Genomic DNA, 19603 nt, shown 5'->3' on the forward strand with positions numbered 1-19603 from the left:
AGAGAGAGAGAGAGAGAGAGAGAGAGAGAGAGAGAGAGAGAGAGAGACAGAAAGACAGACAGAAAGACAGACAGACTCAGAGAGATAGAAGGAAAGGGCCAGAAAAACAGAGAGGCAGAAATGGGAAGGGAGAGACAGAAAGAGACAAAGACAGAGAGACAGAGAGAGGAAGAGACCAGAAGGAAGGACAGAGACTGGGAGAGACAGAGGGAACTATAGCAGGGTTAAAGAGACAAAGACAGAAACAGAAAGAAAAGCTGACTTGCCCCTACTAGCACATTGGACATGCTCAGGAGCCTGGGGACAAGTGAGAAGCAGCTGCAGACCTGAGAAGGAGGTTTTTGTCCCACTTCCTCACTGAATGCATCATTGTGTATTAGGATAATTACCACTAGAGTAGTAATATGACTGACAGTAATAATCGGCTTCATCCTCAGGCTGGACGTTGCTGATGGACAGGACTCTATTGGCCCCAGAGGCAGAGCCTGAGAAGCGCTCAGAGATCCCATCGGCCTTTCCTACACCTCCACTGCTGCCAACATACAGGATATACCGAGGAGCCTTTCCTGGGCTCTGCTGGTGCCAATAAACATCATGACCACTGTACCTACCACTCAGGGTGCAGGCAAGTCTGGCTGTGCTCCCCGGGGATGCAGAGACAGAGGGAGGTTGAGTCAGCTCCAGCTGTGATAGAGAGCCTGCAAACAGAGAAACTCATTAATGACAGAAAGAAAACTAGAAGGTGCTTTGAGATCCTCATGAGAAGCAAGAACAGGGCTGGAGGAGGAGAAAAGGGGAGTTCTGGGAGTCGTCCTGACCTGAGCAGAAGGTGAGCAGTAGCAGGCTAATAATAGGCCAAGCCATGGTGAGAGGACCCCAAAAGCTCAGCTCCCCAAAGAGCTCACAGCTAAGCCTGGCCACTCTCAGCTCCCTCTTATCCTCTCCTGGTTACCATGTGATGGTGGCTGCAGGGCAGGTGGGGATTGATGCAAATCTGGGCCTGGTCCATCCTCCTCTAGACCATACCTCCTCTCTCGTGTCTAGGGGGGCAGACCTTCACAGAGGGGGGTCTTTGGGGTAACTTGGCCCAGCTCAGCTGAGACGTCAACCAGGCGTGATCTCAGGGATCAGAGAAGCCACAATCATAGCCAGCTAGGCTCATCCCCCCAACACCTCCAGGCCCTCACTGCATGCCCAGGACCAGTCTCACAGCGTCCCCTGGTGGCTACAGGACCTATATCCAGCCTACTAGGAGGCAGGCCTCAGGGACCCATCAGGCAGAGGAAGGTCCCTGCTGCCTTTTCTGTTCCTCCCACCCAAAGGTGGAGCCTCCCTTGAGCCACAGCCTAAGGCATCCAGAGCAGCCCCTGTCCTCAGCCCATTCCCTGGCCTGGGCTCTTGAACTCATCACACTTTGCTGGCAGAGGCAGTGATTTAGGCCCGGGTTCCAGGGCTAGAAATCTTGACCTCTCACTGGGCAAAGGTTCTCCTTCCCAGGCCATAGAACCTTTCCAGAGCCCAGCCCCTGCCTGCTGTCCCATCCCAGCCTGGTGGTGCTCCTAGACCTACAGGAAACTCTGCTCTTTGGACCAGGCCAGCCTGTCCTGTCTACCATCCTCATGGAGCTCCACAGGCCTAGCTTGGCTGAGCTTCCAGACCTTCTTGGCTCCCTCCCCACACCCAGCCAATCAATGGACCAATGAAGCATCTATTTGGTCCTCTCCTATGTCTCAGGCATTGTGCTTGGCCATAGGAACAGCAGGATGACATCCCGTACCTCCCTGCCTCACAGAGGCCATCCTGGAGGGACCACCATCTCCTGGTACCTCACAGTCACAAGGACTTAACCTGCTTCCCTGGCTGATACTTGGGCAGCCCCTGACTGGCATTCATATGGGGGGTTTTTGCAGGCTCTCAGCTAAGTCTCAGGTTTCTTGGCCTTCTTCCCTCCCATTTGATGTCTCCTTCCTCCTACAGTGACTCTAAATGCATCAGATCAACTCATCATTTCCTAGATCCAAAGTCTCTCCTACAGGGTAAGTGCAGTAGGGTGAATCTGAACTGTCATAAATAGGAAAAGACAAACCCAACACTAAGGGAAAACCCCAGAACCCACAGAGAAAATAAAGACTCTTCAGGGAATGAGGGAGGTGGGATGAAGGTCCTCACATCCTTGTCCAGCGCTGGCTTTCCTGGTCAGGAGCCTCTAGACTGGACACATGGTCCTTTGGGTCCTACCCCATTACCTGGACAACATTGTCACCTGTGTGTAAGATTTAAATTCATATCGATAACTCCAAGTATTAATTTATAAAGTTTATTAATAACCAGTTGAAGTAGAAGAAAACAAAAATAGAAGTTCAAAGCCTAATATTCTAACTAAAGTAAGACCATGTAGGTAAATCCTCCAGGCTGGCCCCCAGGCAGCTTCAGCAGTCGTTTTCAGGGAAAGAGAGTGACAGAGGCAGAGTCACACCAGCATTCATACTAAGTACAGTCAGTGTTCACTCACAGCATAAGAATTCAAATGGGATGCTGGGTAAACGAGTCCTGGGGAGCAAATACTATCCATACACGTGATAGGGTCAAGGTGGCTCAGAGCATGTAGGTGAGTCCTCACTAGCTATTGTCTGCAGGTCCCAAGTCCCTGACCCTCCCAGGGGAAATCCTCCTCAGCACCAGGAACTTCCCATTTGGATGGAGTCAGTTATGGGTCTTGTAAAAATGGGACCAGTTAACAATGATGTCTCAGCGGGCTCCAAACCCTGGCTGCCAAACCACTAGCAAGGGGGAGGGGAGTGAGTGGATGGAATTCTACCTCCTCCCCCTCCCTTGGCAGTTGAAACCCCTGAGAACTGTTTTTAACAGAATCCATCTCAGTCCAGAAATGGTGACTATCTGACTTAGCTTTCACAGGGCTAAATTGGCTGGCAAAAAGGGAATAATCTCACATAAATTGGCAGCTTTCACTGTTAGAGGCTTATTCCCTAAGCCCAGAATAGATAAAGTGCTCAGGATGTCTTCAAGCAATTTTCTTGCTCACTGAATCTCAACTACTCTCAGGATCTGCCTAGATGAAGATTTGGCTTAGGTAATGTATGAAATTGGGTTTATATAGCCTGAAATACAACACCTCACTTGTACACACTTAACAAGAATAAGGATTTATTAATTCAGGGAAACTGGGAAGGACAGAAAGGTTTAGGGTTGAGGTTGAGGTAAAATCAATCTATGATCTTCAAGGTGCTGTCAGAGTAGCTATTCCCTCAGAGGGAAAAAGCCTCTGGATAAAACCATTTTTCCCTAAACTATCTCCTAAAATCAAATAAAGACAAGTCCAGGATGATAGCGATAGTCTTGATTGTAGATCTGTAGTTGATTAGGGTTAGCTGGGACACTGCATACAAGGTTTTGTCACAGTGCTCACAGCTTTAGGAAAACCAGTCTAGATAAAGTCTGTATGGAGTATAAAGCAAAATCCACCTTGCTCTCTGAGTTAGAGATAAGCTAAGCTACTGAGAAGAAATAATCCTACCCCTTTCCAGCCACCCAGCTCCCTCTGTCCCCCAAAGAATGATCTTGCCAAGCTGGGTGTCCTTCTTTTTAAACCCACATTCTTAACTGCCCCAACTGCCCCCTCTCCTGGAGTTCTGAGTGTACTGTGGAGTTCTGTGAGGCAGTTCACCCCACCTAAGATTATTCATGTTACAGTCTCCCTCTTGCTCAAGCTTCAGTGGCCAAGGGAGCTTTCCCAGCCTCCAGTAGAAGTGATAAAGGACAGCCTCAGGGCTGGTGAACAGTAAAGAATGCTCATAGACAGCCTGAAGAATGAGATGAAGAGAGTGAGAGACAGAGACTTACATGGGAAGAGAGGAGGGGACCCATATGAAGGGATGATGCCAAAGTGGAGGGAGAGCAGATCCTTGGCTATTCTCAGAAGTCAGACCATGGTGGCACCCTGGGGGCCCAGAGGATAGAATTCTGGAACTGAAATAGAGATCTGAGTTTGAATGCTCCTGCAGACACTGAAATGTTGTGTGACTTTACCCATGTCACTGAACCCCTATCTGCCTCAGTCTCCTTATCTATCAAATGGGCATTATAACAACTTCTATATCCCAAAGTCATTTTGAGAATCAATGAATATTATACTTGTAATGCTTTGCAATATTATACTTGTAATGCTGTAAGGGATCACATATGTGTTTATTCTTATTGAATTCTTATAGTTCTTGTTTTTCTTTTTTATAATTATGTCACCTCCCTCTGCAGTCATCAGTCGCTTTAGATCATGACTAAAAGGTTTGGACCAAATATGCCACCTGTGGTGCCTGCCTGTCTCCTGTAATGATTAAAATTAAGTCAAGAGACTGACTCAGGGGTAAGAAGATGATGATATCAGGCTGGTGGGTCAGACCAGCATCAAACCCCACAAAGTGATCCAGGGCTTAATGAACATATTCTGAGGAGCTCATTATTCAGCTTCTCCATTTATCATCCCAAGACAGCTTTAATTGGTGAGAGCTAATGAAGAGGAGGTCCAGCAGCCTCTACTCCCCTGTCCAGGCCCACATCTTGGGGGCACACACAGGAGAAGAGCCCTTGGTCCCTTCACTGATTAACCAAGTTCTGTTAAGAAAGGAAGGCATTCCTGGGGATTTCCAGGGAAAAAGAAATTGCACAAACCAGCAGACCAGATGGTGTCTCTGATGCAGGCTCTAGATACAGGAATTGACACTCATTCTCCCACATATATGGATTTATGTGATATATGAAAAATGAACAGTAACAATTTCCCCCTCCCATTCTTGGGGAAATTATGCCTCAATTTCACAAATATGATGACTATATATTACGTGGAAAGGTTTACCTAGGATGCTGGGGTCTTTTTCAACATAATATTTAAAATGAATGTTAAATGCCTGGCAAAGCAGTGATGGGGGCACCCCTCACAAGTAGTCATTAATGGGGTATCCTCCCTTCTGGCGTAAGAATCCTGCAAGTAAACAAAACATGGGAAAGACATGAAAGCTATTGATGATCCAATCTCCACTATCCAGACAATTATGTCCAAGGACCCAAAGTCCCATGATGCAGCAGACTGATGTTGGTGGTCCTCGGTTATTGCTGTCATCATCTTCGGCCATCTGCCATCATGCTGGAAGAGTTCCTCTGCTGATCATCTTCTCCTCTCCAGGGTCACTGATCCCCTCTTTCCCTAAATTCCTTTCAGAAATAGATGCTAATGCAATTCAGCATATCCACTAAAAATGTGTATTGTCAGTAGCTGGGTCAGAGAGTGAGAGCGACCTTGAGCCTCAGGATTCTAATGTTCTTCTTAAGGGAGATCTGGGGATGGAGCTCTGCACTAGAGAATCCACGTTACTTAAACTTTTGGCTGTTGTGCTTCTCTCTTCCTAATTCCTGCTTTCGAAAACTGTCCATAACAAAGTGACAGAAGCAAAGCTGAGACTTTCCCAATGTGTTTCCAGCTTTGCATTAGAGCCTGCTCAGAGCCTTAGAAATGATTAGAAACAAATCTGATACTGACACGTCTATATGGAATCATCTGGTCTTTGTAGCTTTCTTAGGAAACTTTCCCTTCCTTTATTCTCTCACTTCCATTATTTATTATTACTTTAATCCTCTTCAATTCTCATTCTCAGTCCCTCCTGGAGAATCTCCTCCTCCCTCAGGAGCCTCACGCAGCTTGTCTCTTGGCAAACGTGAGGCTTCTGTTCTGAAAGAGATGGTAACTGGCATGAATCCACCCAAGAGATGCTTCATCCTTTCTGTTAGAACAAGAGATATGTGATGGGGATCATGACAAGCTGGGCAGAAAAGATCAAGAATATCAAGGGAAATAATGAAAAAAAAACATGAAGGAAGGTGGCTTAGCAGTACCAGATATTAAACTATACTATAAAGCAGTTGTCATCAAAACAATATGGCACTGGCTAAGAGACTGAAGGAAGGATCAGTGGAATAGACTTGGAATAAGTGACATCAGCAAAACTGTCCACGATAACTCCACAGAGCCCAACTTTGGGGACAAAAATCTACTATTTCACAAAAACTGTTGGGAAAATTGGAAAAAAAAATATGGGAGAGATTAGGTTTAGATCAACATCTCACACCCTACACCAAGATAAATTCATAAAGGGTGAATGACTTGAATATAAAGAATGAAATTATAAGAAAATTAGGTGAACATAGAATAGTATACCTCTGAGATATGTGGGAAAGGGAAAATTTTAAAACCAAGCAAGAGTTAGAAAAAATTACAAATGTAAAATAAATAATTTTGATTATATTAAATTAAAAAGCTTTTGTATAAACAAAAAACTATGCAACCAAAATCAGAAGGGTAACAACAAACTGGGAAAAAATCTTTATAACAAAACATTCTGACAGAGGATTGAGCAACTGTAAAGATCATGCAGCCTGGGAGTTTGGTGCTCTGCTATTGGTTTAGGCAGGGAATCAGGGTTTCAACAGTGTCTTGGTCCCAGGTTCAGAATCAGGAACAGTAGATGAGGGGTAAGCGGGTTTGCTTTTGGCTTGAACCAGTACTCCTTGGTGATGCCTCCTGCAGGCTGTGCTCTCCTCTCACCCCAGTGAAGAAGAGTTGTTTGTCAATCTTTCAACTTGTTCTCTTCATGGTCCTTGCATCACTTCATTTCCTTGTTGGTTCTTTCACTCCAGTACTCTTTCTGAGGCACTGTTTTAAGGTTGGAGAGAGGATTCTCATGGTGGTTCAAGCTTTCCCAGATTCTACTCTGCCATCTCTACTCTGCACCCTACTGTCTCCTAGTGGCATTTTAAAGGATATTATGTGTCACAAAGGTATAATATTGGAGTGAGGGGACAGGGCACTTGGATGGGTGGTTGTTCCTGAAGGATACTGAGGTCCTGTTATACAGCTCCAGATACCTAACTGTGTCTTTCTGTGGAGCCCAGAAGAGCCTAACTTTGGACAACCAGCAGATATGTTCTGCACTGCTTCCACCCTTCCATGTTCTGCTCTGGATCAATCGATGAGGATCTCCTGAAGGACCACCTTGAAGTCAAGTCCCCTGGCAAGGACAGGGTCATTGATTACTCTCATATGCTTCTCCATTTCTATCTGAATTCTCCAGGACTCTATCATCCATTATGGGCTGATAGAGTGCTGGTCCTTTGAGACTATCATTACCGATTTCCCACCCAGCAACACTCTGCTTGGACTTTATTGACTTCTGTTATATTGAGACTCTGGGAGCTGAGAGTTCCACCGTTGATTGACAGTTGAAGACCATTAGACCTCAGAATGTTCCCAGAGGCCATGAGGACAGGGGAGAAACCGGTTGGCCAGAGGGGTATAAATACCCTGGCAGCCCCTGACAAAGGGTCTTTCATTTCCCTTGGATTTGAGATCTGTAATCCCTGGTCTATTGGGATCTGAGGCTTCCTTGGCTCAACCTTGCAAGAACTCCTGTCTGAACATCATTGACATTTGCCAACCGGTATCCGGACTGTGGATCCTCTTATTCTTTCTGTCTCCTTACAAGGCCACAAAGGAACTAAAAGGTACATTTAGCCTGTTTAACCCATCCTATTCAGATGTGGAGTGTATTCTTGATGAATTTTTCACCCCTAGTGAAAAAAAAAAAAGATTTATTGATGAAACTAGGAACAATGCAAATTTAGTAGATTGGCCAAGGGATGACTCTGCAATAGACTTGAGTTCACCTGTTAATGTGAGAGAATTGATAAAATGCATACAGATCTATTGGAGGCCATAAAAATTCATGGCAAAAGGCCAAATGGATGGAATAAATTTGAAGGGATGAGGCAAACTGAGGATGAGCACCCGAGTTTCTTCCTAGACTGGTTGATTGAGAACTCTGAAAATCTCCTAGGTTTCAATAGGGACGAGGCAGATGAAGCATTACCCCACATAAAGAGGCAATTCATAAAGGGAACTAGTGTGCCTATTCAGGTGTATTTCAGGCAAAGTTGTCCACAGTGGGAGGAGTTGTCACTGGAAAAAGAAATAAGAAAACATGCTATATATATATATATATTATATATATATATATATATGAGTCTAAACAGAAAGAACAGCAGATTAGACATGAGCTGGACTCAGAGAAAGTGAGGACAATTCAGGAGTTAAAACAGGAATTGAAGGAAGCACGGAGACACCAAGACCGAGAAGAGTTTAAAAATTATGCTTTACAAATCACCAAGAATACATAATTTAAACCAAAAAATAATTATTATAATCAAAAGAAGTCCAACAATTCAGTTCCTAAATGTTTCTTGTGCAATAAGCCAGGTCATCTGATAAGACAATGTAGATTCAGGAAACAAATTGATTTTAATAAGGATAGGACTGATACTTATAAGAAAACTTATGTCAACAGCAATTGGGCAAGGAAATCTCAAAAGTCACAAGCTTGTTGTCAACATGATTATAAAAAATCAAATCAGCCATCTCTAGGTGAAATGGAAAAATTTTTGAAATTAGGAGAAAGACCAAGAAGTACACAATGAAGGTTAATCTGTAATACATACCAAACAAGAGAAAATACAAATAGAGAGAGCAAAAAGCTGAAAGGAAAGAATGAGGCTCAAATAGTAATGATAGACATTGATGAGGGAAATCAATATACCACACTAGAGAAAAGACAAAAGTCCACTGCTGAGATAGAGATGGAAAATGAATTGAGAGACTTATATAGAGATAAATTCTTCTCTGGTGGAAAGCATTGAATTTTCACAGACTTCAAAGGAAGAAGTGAAAGAAATTGACAAGAGCCTCGTTACAAGTGATTCATACTTTGAACTAGGCAGTCAGAGTAACATTGTTGCAAATAGCCAATCGCTAGCTATGTTGGACAATGTGAGAAGCTGACGGGAAAGACTTGGTAACATGGCCAAGCTTTGAGAGAAGTGCTTTGCCAGGGAGAAAGAAGTAACTTCACTTAATTTAACACACGATATCAAAATGGAGGACGAGAGAGAAACACTGTTGCAGACTCCAACCTCTAGCTCAGGGAGCATCATAACAACAGAAAAAGGGATACATTCCTGCATAAACCCTGAGGCTGAGAGTTTCAAGCCTAGAAACAATGTAGCGAGCACCGTGATTTCAAAGCGGCCAGCAAGAGGAAAATTTGAGAAAATGGAGGACACTTTGAAATCGAGGCTCACAGAGGCAGGCTTACCCGTGAACATCTACAGCTTAGAAAATACCACACACACAGGGCTGAGACCTCAAGTCCTGGTGAGAGGGAAGGACAATACATCTAATCCTGCCCGGGTACCATGAATGGAGACTTACAATGCCCTGCAGTGGAGGGGAAAACAGACAAAATTCAAACTGTTGTCCAAGAGAAGCCATTTTGTACTCTAGGCACAGAAGACGAACAGCTAGGGGGAGGGGCAGAATCAGATATCAAAGAGGAACTGCATATGGAGGCGCATTTACAGGAAGTGAATTCATCATTAGACTACAGTATATCTCCTAATAGAGAGGCATTAAGTTCTGAAACCATTACTGCCCTGCCACTGAGAGAAGAGAAACAGATATTACCTTTACATAACAATAACAATAAAGAACCATTGATCACAATTCAAATCAATGATGAATATATAAATGGGATAATTGATACAGGAGCAGATATAAGTTGTTTAAAGAATCTCCCTAGAGATTATGAGATGCTTGGATCAGTCATAGCAAAAGGAGCATCAGGCATACCCCAAACTGCACCAAAATTTCAGCCAAAAATGGTGAAGTTGGGACCCATAGAATTCGACCATCAATTCTTGTTATTACCATCTTGTCCAAACAATCTCATAGGCAGAGATATCTTATGTAAATTATCCACAACAATCTATTACCAGCCAAATGGGGAAATATATTTGCATCTTCACAAAAGGTCATTGAAACATCATCCCAACCTGTGCTTAGACAGGATAGCAGAAGATCACACAATCTTAGTACTGGATCAAGACAACATCTATAAGATTCCAGATACGCTACCCATAGGAGTCTGGGCTGGTAGTTCCTCAGACTTAGGTGGGATCCTATCTGCTAAGCCAGTTAAGATAAAGTTGAAAGGAGGAATGTCACCACCTAGAATTCCTCAATTTAAATTAAGCAAGGAGGCAGTGGCAGGAATAAGACGGATAATTCAAAGCCTATTAGATCAAGGCATACTAGTACATGGATGTTCAAAATTTAATACTCCTACCTTACCAATAAAAAAGGCAAAATTAGACGCTAATAGTAACACCCAGTGGAGAATGGTACAAGATCTTAGGGCAATAAATTCATATGTGGAACAAATCCATGCGGTTATTCCAAGTCCATCACAAATAATTGCAGGAATTACACCAAACTCAAAATGATTAATCTTTCCAATGCATACTTCAGTATCCCAATCCACAAGGAAAGCCAAAGATTATTTGCTTTCACCTGGGAAAATAAGACTTTAAAATGGAGTCGTCTTCCACAGGGTTTCATAAAAAGTGGGGGTATCTTCTGCCAAATATTACAAAAAGATCTTGAATCCATATCATTCACTGCAAGCAAATTGGTGCATTATGTAGATGACATCCTGCTAATGTCACCAACTGGGAATATCTGTCAAAGAGATAGCATTCATCTCATAGAAGAACTGTATAGGAGAGGACACAAAATATCCAGAAATAAAGTCCAGTGGATCAAAGATAAATTGAGTTTTTAGGTTTCACATTGCAAGGTGGAACTAGGAGTATAACAAAAAAGAGAATCAAAGACATACAAAGACTCAGCTTACCTAAGACCAAAAAGCAATTAAGAGCAATAATTGACATGACCAGTTTCTGTAGACAGTGGATTCCTGGATTTTCTCTAATATCAAAGCCTTTAACAGAGTTAACCAGGAAAGACATCAAAGAAACACTGAAGCTGACAAAGGAACATAAGCATGCCATTGAGAAGCTGAAGAGAGCAATTCTATCTTCTCCTGCATTAGGCATTCCAGATGACAACAAAATTTTTCACCTGTTTATCTATGAAGATAAAGGAATTGGCTGTGCAGTGCTCACACAATACTTAGGAAGCAACTTGAGACCTATTGCATAATACAGTTCAATGCTCGATCCAGTTATCCAAGGAATAGTTTCCTGTTTAAATATTATTGCTATTGAGGTTCTGAACGGTAGGAAAAGTTCTAAGCTAGTCCTGGGAGGGGAGCTAAGATTGTATTGCCAGCACCAACTTGAAACCATGCTGAAGAATGCAAATCTGCAAGCTTTTACATCACAACATCTCTCCCAGTACCAAGCAATTTTGTTAACAAATGAGAACTTGACCTTCCATAAATGTAAACCCATTAATCCAGCAACTCTTATCCCTGAATTACCGCTAAAAGGGGATAGCCTTCACAGTTATAGTGATATGCTAGAAATAGTGCAAAAGGCTAAAGAAGATCTTTGCAATATTCCTATGGAAGGAGCTGGTCTTACACTTTTCTGTGATGGCTCGAGTTACCAACATAATGGGTAAAGAGTTTCAGGAGCAGCAGTCACTACCCAAAATGAAACCCTATGGTATGCATCACTTGGGCCAGACATCATGGCACAAGGAGCAGAAATCTATGCATTAACACGAGCTCTCCAAATTGCTAAAAACCAGGCTGTGGACAGACATCAGTGCAAAGTATGCAGCTAGATTTGGACCAAAAGCTATATTTCACTTAGCCTTAGTGGATAAAGATGAATTACTACAAGCTTACTCACAAAAGGAAGTGGAATATTGGCAGAGAAACCTTGGAGCCAATCTAGTTAATGTAATATGGATGTCTTTCTCTGGAAAACCATTTTTGCCAAAATTACTGCACCATACTGCTTGTGCAGCAATTCACAGAAAAGGCCATTATGGAGTTTTATGAATTGTGGATACAATTCGCAAAAGCTGGATCGCTATAGGTGTGACAACAGAAGCCAAACTTGTGTGTGACAGTTACATAGTGTGCCAACAGTATAACAAGGCTATAGTTAAGAACAAAGCCTATGGAGGAAAACCCCTAGCATTCACACCGTTTGAATGCTTGCAAATAGATTATGTCACAATACCAAGATGTCAAAAATATAGGTACATACTAGTGATAGTGGACAAGCTGACAAAATGGCCAGGGGCATTCCCAGCCAAGAAAAATGATGTAGCTTTCATAGCAAAGATGCTTCTGAGGGAGATAATTCCAAGATTCTCTATTCCAGCAGTCATATCATCTGACCCTTGTAGTCACTTTGTAAACTCTATTCTAAAGCAAATCTATCAGGTGCTAGCAATTAAGAGACATCTATGTTCTATCTATCGATCTCAGTCATCAGGAGCTGTGGAACAAACTAATCAATCTTTGAAATCAATGATTGGGAAGCTGTGTACGGAAAGCCATCTTAAATGGTCAGATGTTTTACCTAAGGCGCTTTTCTACATGAGAAGTCAGCCCAATAGTCAAACACACTTGGTCACAGTTTGAACTATTTTTGTATGGACAGCAACCGTGGGTAGGAAAAGCTCCACGAGACACTAATTACCTATCACATCTAGGAACTGAGTGTAGAATCGATGAGTATATAACCTTATTGAAAGAGAGATTAGATGAATTGCAAAAGTTATCTTTAATACAGCAGAGTTCCACTTGACTTTAGCCTACATGATTATCAACCTGGAGATAAAGTTTATATCAGAAATTTCACAAGAAGATCAGTGTTAGAACCAAAATGGTATGGACCACATGAAATAATCTTAGTTACACCTACCTCTGTAAAAATCAAGGAAAAAGAGGCATGGTATCACTATTCCCACTTAAAAAAGACCTCAGTGAAGCCAAGACCTCATCAAAACATTCAGCCTCAAATGCAAGAAACAGAATCTCATCCAAAAATTCAACCTCAAACACAAGAAGCAGAATCTGACATAGAAATAGAACATCAAAGCAAAAGATCACACTTAGAAACAAAGCCTCGAACAGGAAAACACCAAAAAACAGGTCAATATCAAGAACATGACACTCAAATCATTGATTTAGATCACACAAATGCCTCATTCACTCATAAAGATCAACAGTTAAACCTATCAGAAATCAGCAGTGGTGAAAGAGAAGATACTGAATATTAGACTGAGCATTACACATATTACATCAAAGACAAGTGCAAACACAAAATCTCATAAAAAGAAATTTTGTGGCAACACAAAATTTAACATGACATCACACAGTCACACATTGGTTCCTGATCCAGGGATTCTTCAATCAAGTTGACAACTGAGAAGATGGGTATCCAGCAAAGGAGGAGATGAGATCCCGAACATTCTAGAGTTCCAGAGACATCAGGACATCAGGACCAGTGCAAGGACAACAAGAGACATTGTACTATGGACTGTACGAGGACCTGAACTATAACAACACCTGTGACTTGGACATCATCACCTGGAGAATCACAAGGAGAGAAGATCAGCAAATGAAGATTAGGTTTGAATAGGTGCAAGGTTTTCACATTCAGACACTAATCACAAGGGAAATGCAAAACTACGATGCATGCAACAGAACATAAGTTGATTGGCAGAGGGATTCTGAAGAAGAAGAGTATAAACCCAAACAGTAAATGTTAGGTCATGAGTCCAACACATAGTCACAATAAAGTCACATCACAGGTACATAATGTAAATAAATGTATATAGTTGAAAATAAACTACAGTGACCCAAATGAACAAGAGAACTAAGATTCCTTGCAAGGTCTAAAGTACTCATTTCATAGGAACATCACATGAAAACCTTGTACATATGTAATATTTTACTAACATGTATAACATAAGTCTACTAACCCGTAGGGAAAGAGTAGATGCAGGGAAGTTCAATTCTAGATAGCATAGGGTCAGTGTAAAATAGTTATAAATGTTCAAATAGAATTGTTAAAAAGAATGTTAGACAAATATTGTATAGTGTAGTTTAGTTAGGGATGAAACTAATTGACTAATACATTAACTATAGTGTAAGAATTACTGACAAACTAATCCTCCTAACAGTAGATTAGGGAATAGAAAATATTAGAATTTATTGTGAATTAGGAATGTTATTTGAAGTTAGTATTAGAAATATAAACAAAGCTATTACAAATTTCATTAATTTGAAGTAAGAAACAACATAGATAATTATTCTTAAATTTTCTGATAATGTTTACATGTTATACTCATGTTCAAATGATGTGTTTATGAAAATGTTGTATCCAAACCCCATATTTTCCCAGAAAACCCTATCCTAAACCTTTTGTCATTAGCTCTAGGCTAGATAGATAAGGCATTAGATAAGATAGGATTTATTATTTTGGGAAGGGTGGTTAATGGGATAGAAACACATAGTTAAGAATAGTATAGAGTAGAGATCATCCATGGATAAGATCAGCTGGAAATTTACAGGTTGAAATTTCCAAAAACAAAATGGCATTCATGTTATATTGAAACTCTGGGAGCTAAGACTCCAACCGTTGATTGACAGGTGAAGACTATTAGACCTCAGAACGTTCCCGGAGGCCATGAAAACAGGGGAGAAACCATTTGGCCAGGGGGCTATAAATACCCTGGCAGCCCCTGACAAAGGGTCTTTCATTTCCCTTTGATCTGAGATCTGTAGACCCTGTTCTATTGGGATCTGAGGCTTGCTTGGCTCAACCGTGCAAGAACTCCTCTCTGAACATCATTGACATTTGCCAACCTGTATCTGGACCATGAATCCTCTTATTCTTCTGTCTCCTAGGTATTTAGGTATTCAAACCATCCTTAGGTATCTAGGTATCCTGGGACCTGGGAGGGATCTGGGAAGTGGGCAGGAGAAGAAGAAGAGAGTGGAAAGGGGTGGTTCCTGAAGGCTGTGAAAGGCATAACATCTGGCAAGAAGAAGAAGCTGAAAGACATGGAACAACAGCTTGCTTGTTCTGGTTTGGCTGTGGCCAGGCTGAGCCAGAGGAGCTGATAACTAGCCAGAATCACTCACCTGCCTACAGCTTTGAGGGATTAATATTATCAAAGATTAGTTTAGGGTCTCCTATTCCTCTTCCCATTTCCTAATATTCCTTCCTTGCTAAATATTTATAAACTCTTCAAGTACCTTCCTGGAGTGGTTGTTTCATCACTTCTCTGGGAAGGGAGCAAACGCAGTCAGATGAATATGTCCAAAGCTAATAGAGTCCAATATCCACTATTAATCAATCCCAGGAGGGACCTGAAAGCAATACACATCTATTGACCTGAAGGATCCTGCCTGGGCACTGTTATAAAGCAGGGAGGTGTTACAACAACTAGCAAGGTGGCAAGACTCAGTTAATCTTGCACTAGCCACATATCTAAACTACCACTGCTGTCACCCATTTAAGAGTGGTAGTATTCAGTTTACCCTCTGCTTTATTTATAACACTTCTCAAAGGGACATTAACCACCCACTAATGTAAACTTAGACAAATCACTTTGTGTCCATTTGCCTTGGTTTCCTCATCCATAAAATGACAGAATTCATAGCACCTACTTTCTAGTGTTGTGAGGAAAACAAAGATAATTGTGAAGCTCTTAGCACAGTCCCTGGCAATAGAAGGTTCTAAAACGAGCTTGATTTTATGCTATTGTTATTAATCTTCTCCCATTAGATTGCACTCATATGGAAGGCAGTTTCTGCCTTTCTTCAGTCATTTTCCATCACTTCTATGTTTTCTCCTCTATAGTAGCCACCTAACAAATATTTAGGGAAGAACTCAACACACTTCTCCCACAGAATGACTGCATTGAGGTCACACACTGGCAGTTATGATTAGTGATTATGAGAAAGACGTCCCTGGTTTTTCCTAGAAGATGTCTCCAAAGACAGCTGAGGTGACAGCAGTCACATCCTGGCTGTTCCTGACAGACCAGAACAATGGCCTGAATGGGATACATCAAAAACATGTCAGCCCTGAAGCCATAGCAAAGATGGATTGATGGGAATATGCCAGCAGAGGTGGTGGACACCTGCAGTTTTCTCATCTTCCAGTAGAGGACCAGAAAGTACTGTCTCAGTTGTTCTAAGCAGGAAAGGATGCTCAGACTGAGCTTGAAGAATGGAAGGAAGACAAGAAGAGATAGAGAGCAACTTGGGAACATGGGATAGGATACACACAATGAAATCTAGCCAAAGATGTGTGAAAGCAGATCCTTACCCACCCCAAGACACCAGACCATGGTGGCACCAAGTGGGCAAAATTAATAGACATTGGAACTGGAGTCTAGAAGACCTGAGGCCAAATGCTGCTGTAGGCAATGGAAGGTTATGAGGCCCTGAGTAAATCATTTAACTTCTATTTTCCTCACCTATAAAACAGGAATAATAATAGTACCTGCCTCAGAAAGTTTTTATTACAAGCATGTGAAATAATATTTGTGAAGTATTTTAGGATACTTAAAGAATAAATGAAGACTTTGGAAAATTATTACTATTATTGTTACTGTTAATTGTTTTGATTCCAAAGCCATCTCCTACTGCCATCTCAGCCTTCCCTAGAAGGTTGGGAAAGCACAAGACTCCATATATCACCTCATTTTCTCTACCTAGACATGGGTCCTCCTTTCCACTCTCTGCAGGACAAAAAGCCTCCAGGTTTAGGGGTCGTCAGAGCCCACATTTTTTCCTTCTTTTTTTTTCTGGCCATTCCTCCAGATTGCACTTCAGACTGAGTGGAGGAGTTCATAGTTCCACTAACATGATATCAGTGTCCCTATTATTACACATGACCCCCATTATATCTCAGTTTACCCTTTCATCATTTAATCCCATCTGATAGTACTGAGATGAATCTCAGTATGATTTTGGTTTGCACTCCTCTAAGCTGTCATGATTCAGAGTGTTTTTGCAGAGAGTAATACATAACTTTGATTTCTTCATCCCAAATCCTTCTGTTCATCCATTTATCAGTTGGGAAATGATGTGGCTGATTTTTAGGGTTTCTAGTCATTATAACTCAGCTTATCCTCAGGGGATGCTTGTCAAGGCTTTTTGAGGTGTGGCCACTTGGTCACAAGGTGTACAAACATGGTGCAGGGACTGGCAGCAGCTGGCTCCATCTTCTCTTTCTATTTTCTTCCTAATATCTTCATTTCCCCTTTTCTTCCCCTGAAGGGTGCCTCTGGTCATGGCCTCATGACAGGGGTCCAAGGGATCACCTCTTATAAATAAGATTCTATTTCCTGAGAACAAACAGAGCACAGCCATAGCATGGCAGGGAGCTTCCTCTCAGCGGCTCCCCACTAGCCAAATCCTCAGTCCTGAAGCCTCAATTAAATCACTCCTCTGGTGTCTTGGTCATCCCAAAGGAGACTGGGACATGGGAGAAGTACTGATCGTGGGGTGAGCAGACCTGAGTTCCAGCTTTATGGAGAAAGACAGAGCCAAAGAGAAAGAGATGGGGAGGGAACGAGAGAAAGGCAAAGAGACAGAGACACAAAGACAGAGAGAAAGAGACAAAAAGAGAAGGACACAGACTGGGAGAGAAAGAGGGAGCCACAGCAGGGAAAAAGAGTCAGAAAGAAACAGAAAGAAAAGTGACTTGCCCCTAGTAGCACCCCGGATTGGTCAGGAGCCCTGGAGAGAAGTGATAATCCTACCTAAATTAATTTAATTTACTTCTTCAGTGCCATAACAATCAAACTACCAAATATTTGTTTTACAGAATTGGAAAAAGTAATAAAAAAATCACTTGGAAGAACAAAAGATCAAGAATATCAAGGAAATTAATGAAAAATTATTTGAAGGATAGTAGTAGAGCAGTGCCAGATCTGAAAATGTATCATAAAGCAGTAATCACCAAAAAATCTGGTACTCGCTACATAATGAATTGGTGGATCAATGGAAAAGATAAAGTGTAAATGACCTTAACAATTTAGTGTTTGATAGACCCAGAAACCCCAGCTTCTGGAATAAGAAGCCACTATGTGACAAAAATTGCTGAGAAAATTGGAAAACAATATGGCCAAAATTACATATAAATATCTCACATTCCATACCAAGATAAAGTCAAAATGGGACTATGATTTGGACATAGATAGAAAGAGATATAAGTATAATAAAGGAACATAAAATAGCTTACCTGTCAGATAAATGAAGAAAAGAATCATTCATGACCAAACACAAGATAGAAAACATTACAGCATGTAAAATAAATAATTTTGACTGTATTAATTTTAAAAGATGTTGTACAAATCCATTTTAACCAAGATTGGAAGGGAAACGACAAACTGGGGAGACAATTTTATGACAAATTTCTCTGATAAAGGTCTCATTTCTCAAATACATGAAGAACTAAGTTAATTTATACAAATCCAAGTCATTCCCAGTTGACAAATGTTTGGGATATGAATAAGCACTTTTCAGATGAAGAAATCAAAATCTTGAATAATGATATGAAAAATGTTCTGAATCCCTCTTGATTAGAGAAACACAAATTAAATTAAAACAACTCTGAGGTGTCACACACACACACATCTACCAGATTGGCCAATATGACAGTACAGAAAAATGATAACAATTGGTGGCAGTATGGCAAATTTGGGACTCATGTATTGTTGGTGGAGTTGTGAACTGATTCCATCAATCTGAAGGGCAATTTGGAATTATGCCCAAAGAAATATAAAGCACTGCATACATTTTAATCCAGTAATAACTCTACTCAGTCTGTGTCCCAAAGAGGTTGTTTTGTTTTGTTTTTTAAAAGAGGTAATGGGCCACGTGTACAAAGATATTCATACCTGCTCTTTTTGTAGTAGTAAAGAATTGGAAAGTGAAGGGATGTCCATCACTTGGGGAATGGCTGAACACATTGTGGTATATGATGGTGATGCAATACTCTTGAATGAGGAACAGGGTGATTTCAGAAAGAGCTGGGAAGACCTCCATGGACTAATGCAGAGTGAAATCAGCAGAACCATGAAAACACAGTAACAGCAATATTGTGGGATGATCAACTGCAATAGACTTACCTTCTGTCTGCAATACAACAATCCAGGACAATACTGGGGTATTTATGACAAAGAATGTGATCCACCCAAACAGAAAGAACTCCCAGAGTCAGAATGCAGATGAAAGGACACCATTTTTCACTAGTTTGGGTTCATGTTTTGAGGTGATGGTTTTCTATGATTATTCTTTTACCAAAATGAACAATACAGAAATATGTTTTCCATGATAATACATGTATAACCCAGATCAAATCACTTGCCATCTCTGGGAGAGAGAAGGGAAGGGAGGAAGGGAGATGAGTTCATTCATAAAACTTGGGAAAACTTATGAGGAAATATATTACTTGTAAATGGTAAGTTTTTTAAAAATAACCTAAATATACCATCCTGATATCATGTTCTAGACTTAGCTGTGCCTCCTCTGACCTGATGTATATCAAGGAGATACAGGAGAGCCTGTCCTTCTCTCCACCTGTCAGAGCTGGGACTAGCAGCAGGAAGCCAATGGCAGTTGCATCACTGTGAACCAGATGGCCCCTGATGGGGGGATCTGACCTAGACCCTGGCAGATTCCACTGATGGCTACTTCCATGG

The 19603-nt window shown here is 41.4% G+C and overlaps 1 gene segment (V, D, J or C); it reads right to left on the bottom strand.

The window, feature by feature from the left end:
- Window positions 1-366: 366 nt before the first annotated feature.
- Window positions 367-889, bottom strand: LOC123230451. The segment is given in 2 exon segments: window positions 367-698; window positions 819-889. Coding segments are annotated over 2 exon segments (378 nt in total).
- Window positions 890-19603: the final 18714 nt, after the last annotated feature.

The sequence above is a fragment of the Gracilinanus agilis genome, chromosome 1, assembly GCF_016433145.1.
Source record: "Gracilinanus agilis isolate LMUSP501 chromosome 1, AgileGrace, whole genome shotgun sequence".
Taxonomy (NCBI): Eukaryota; Metazoa; Chordata; class Mammalia; order Didelphimorphia; family Didelphidae; genus Gracilinanus; species Gracilinanus agilis.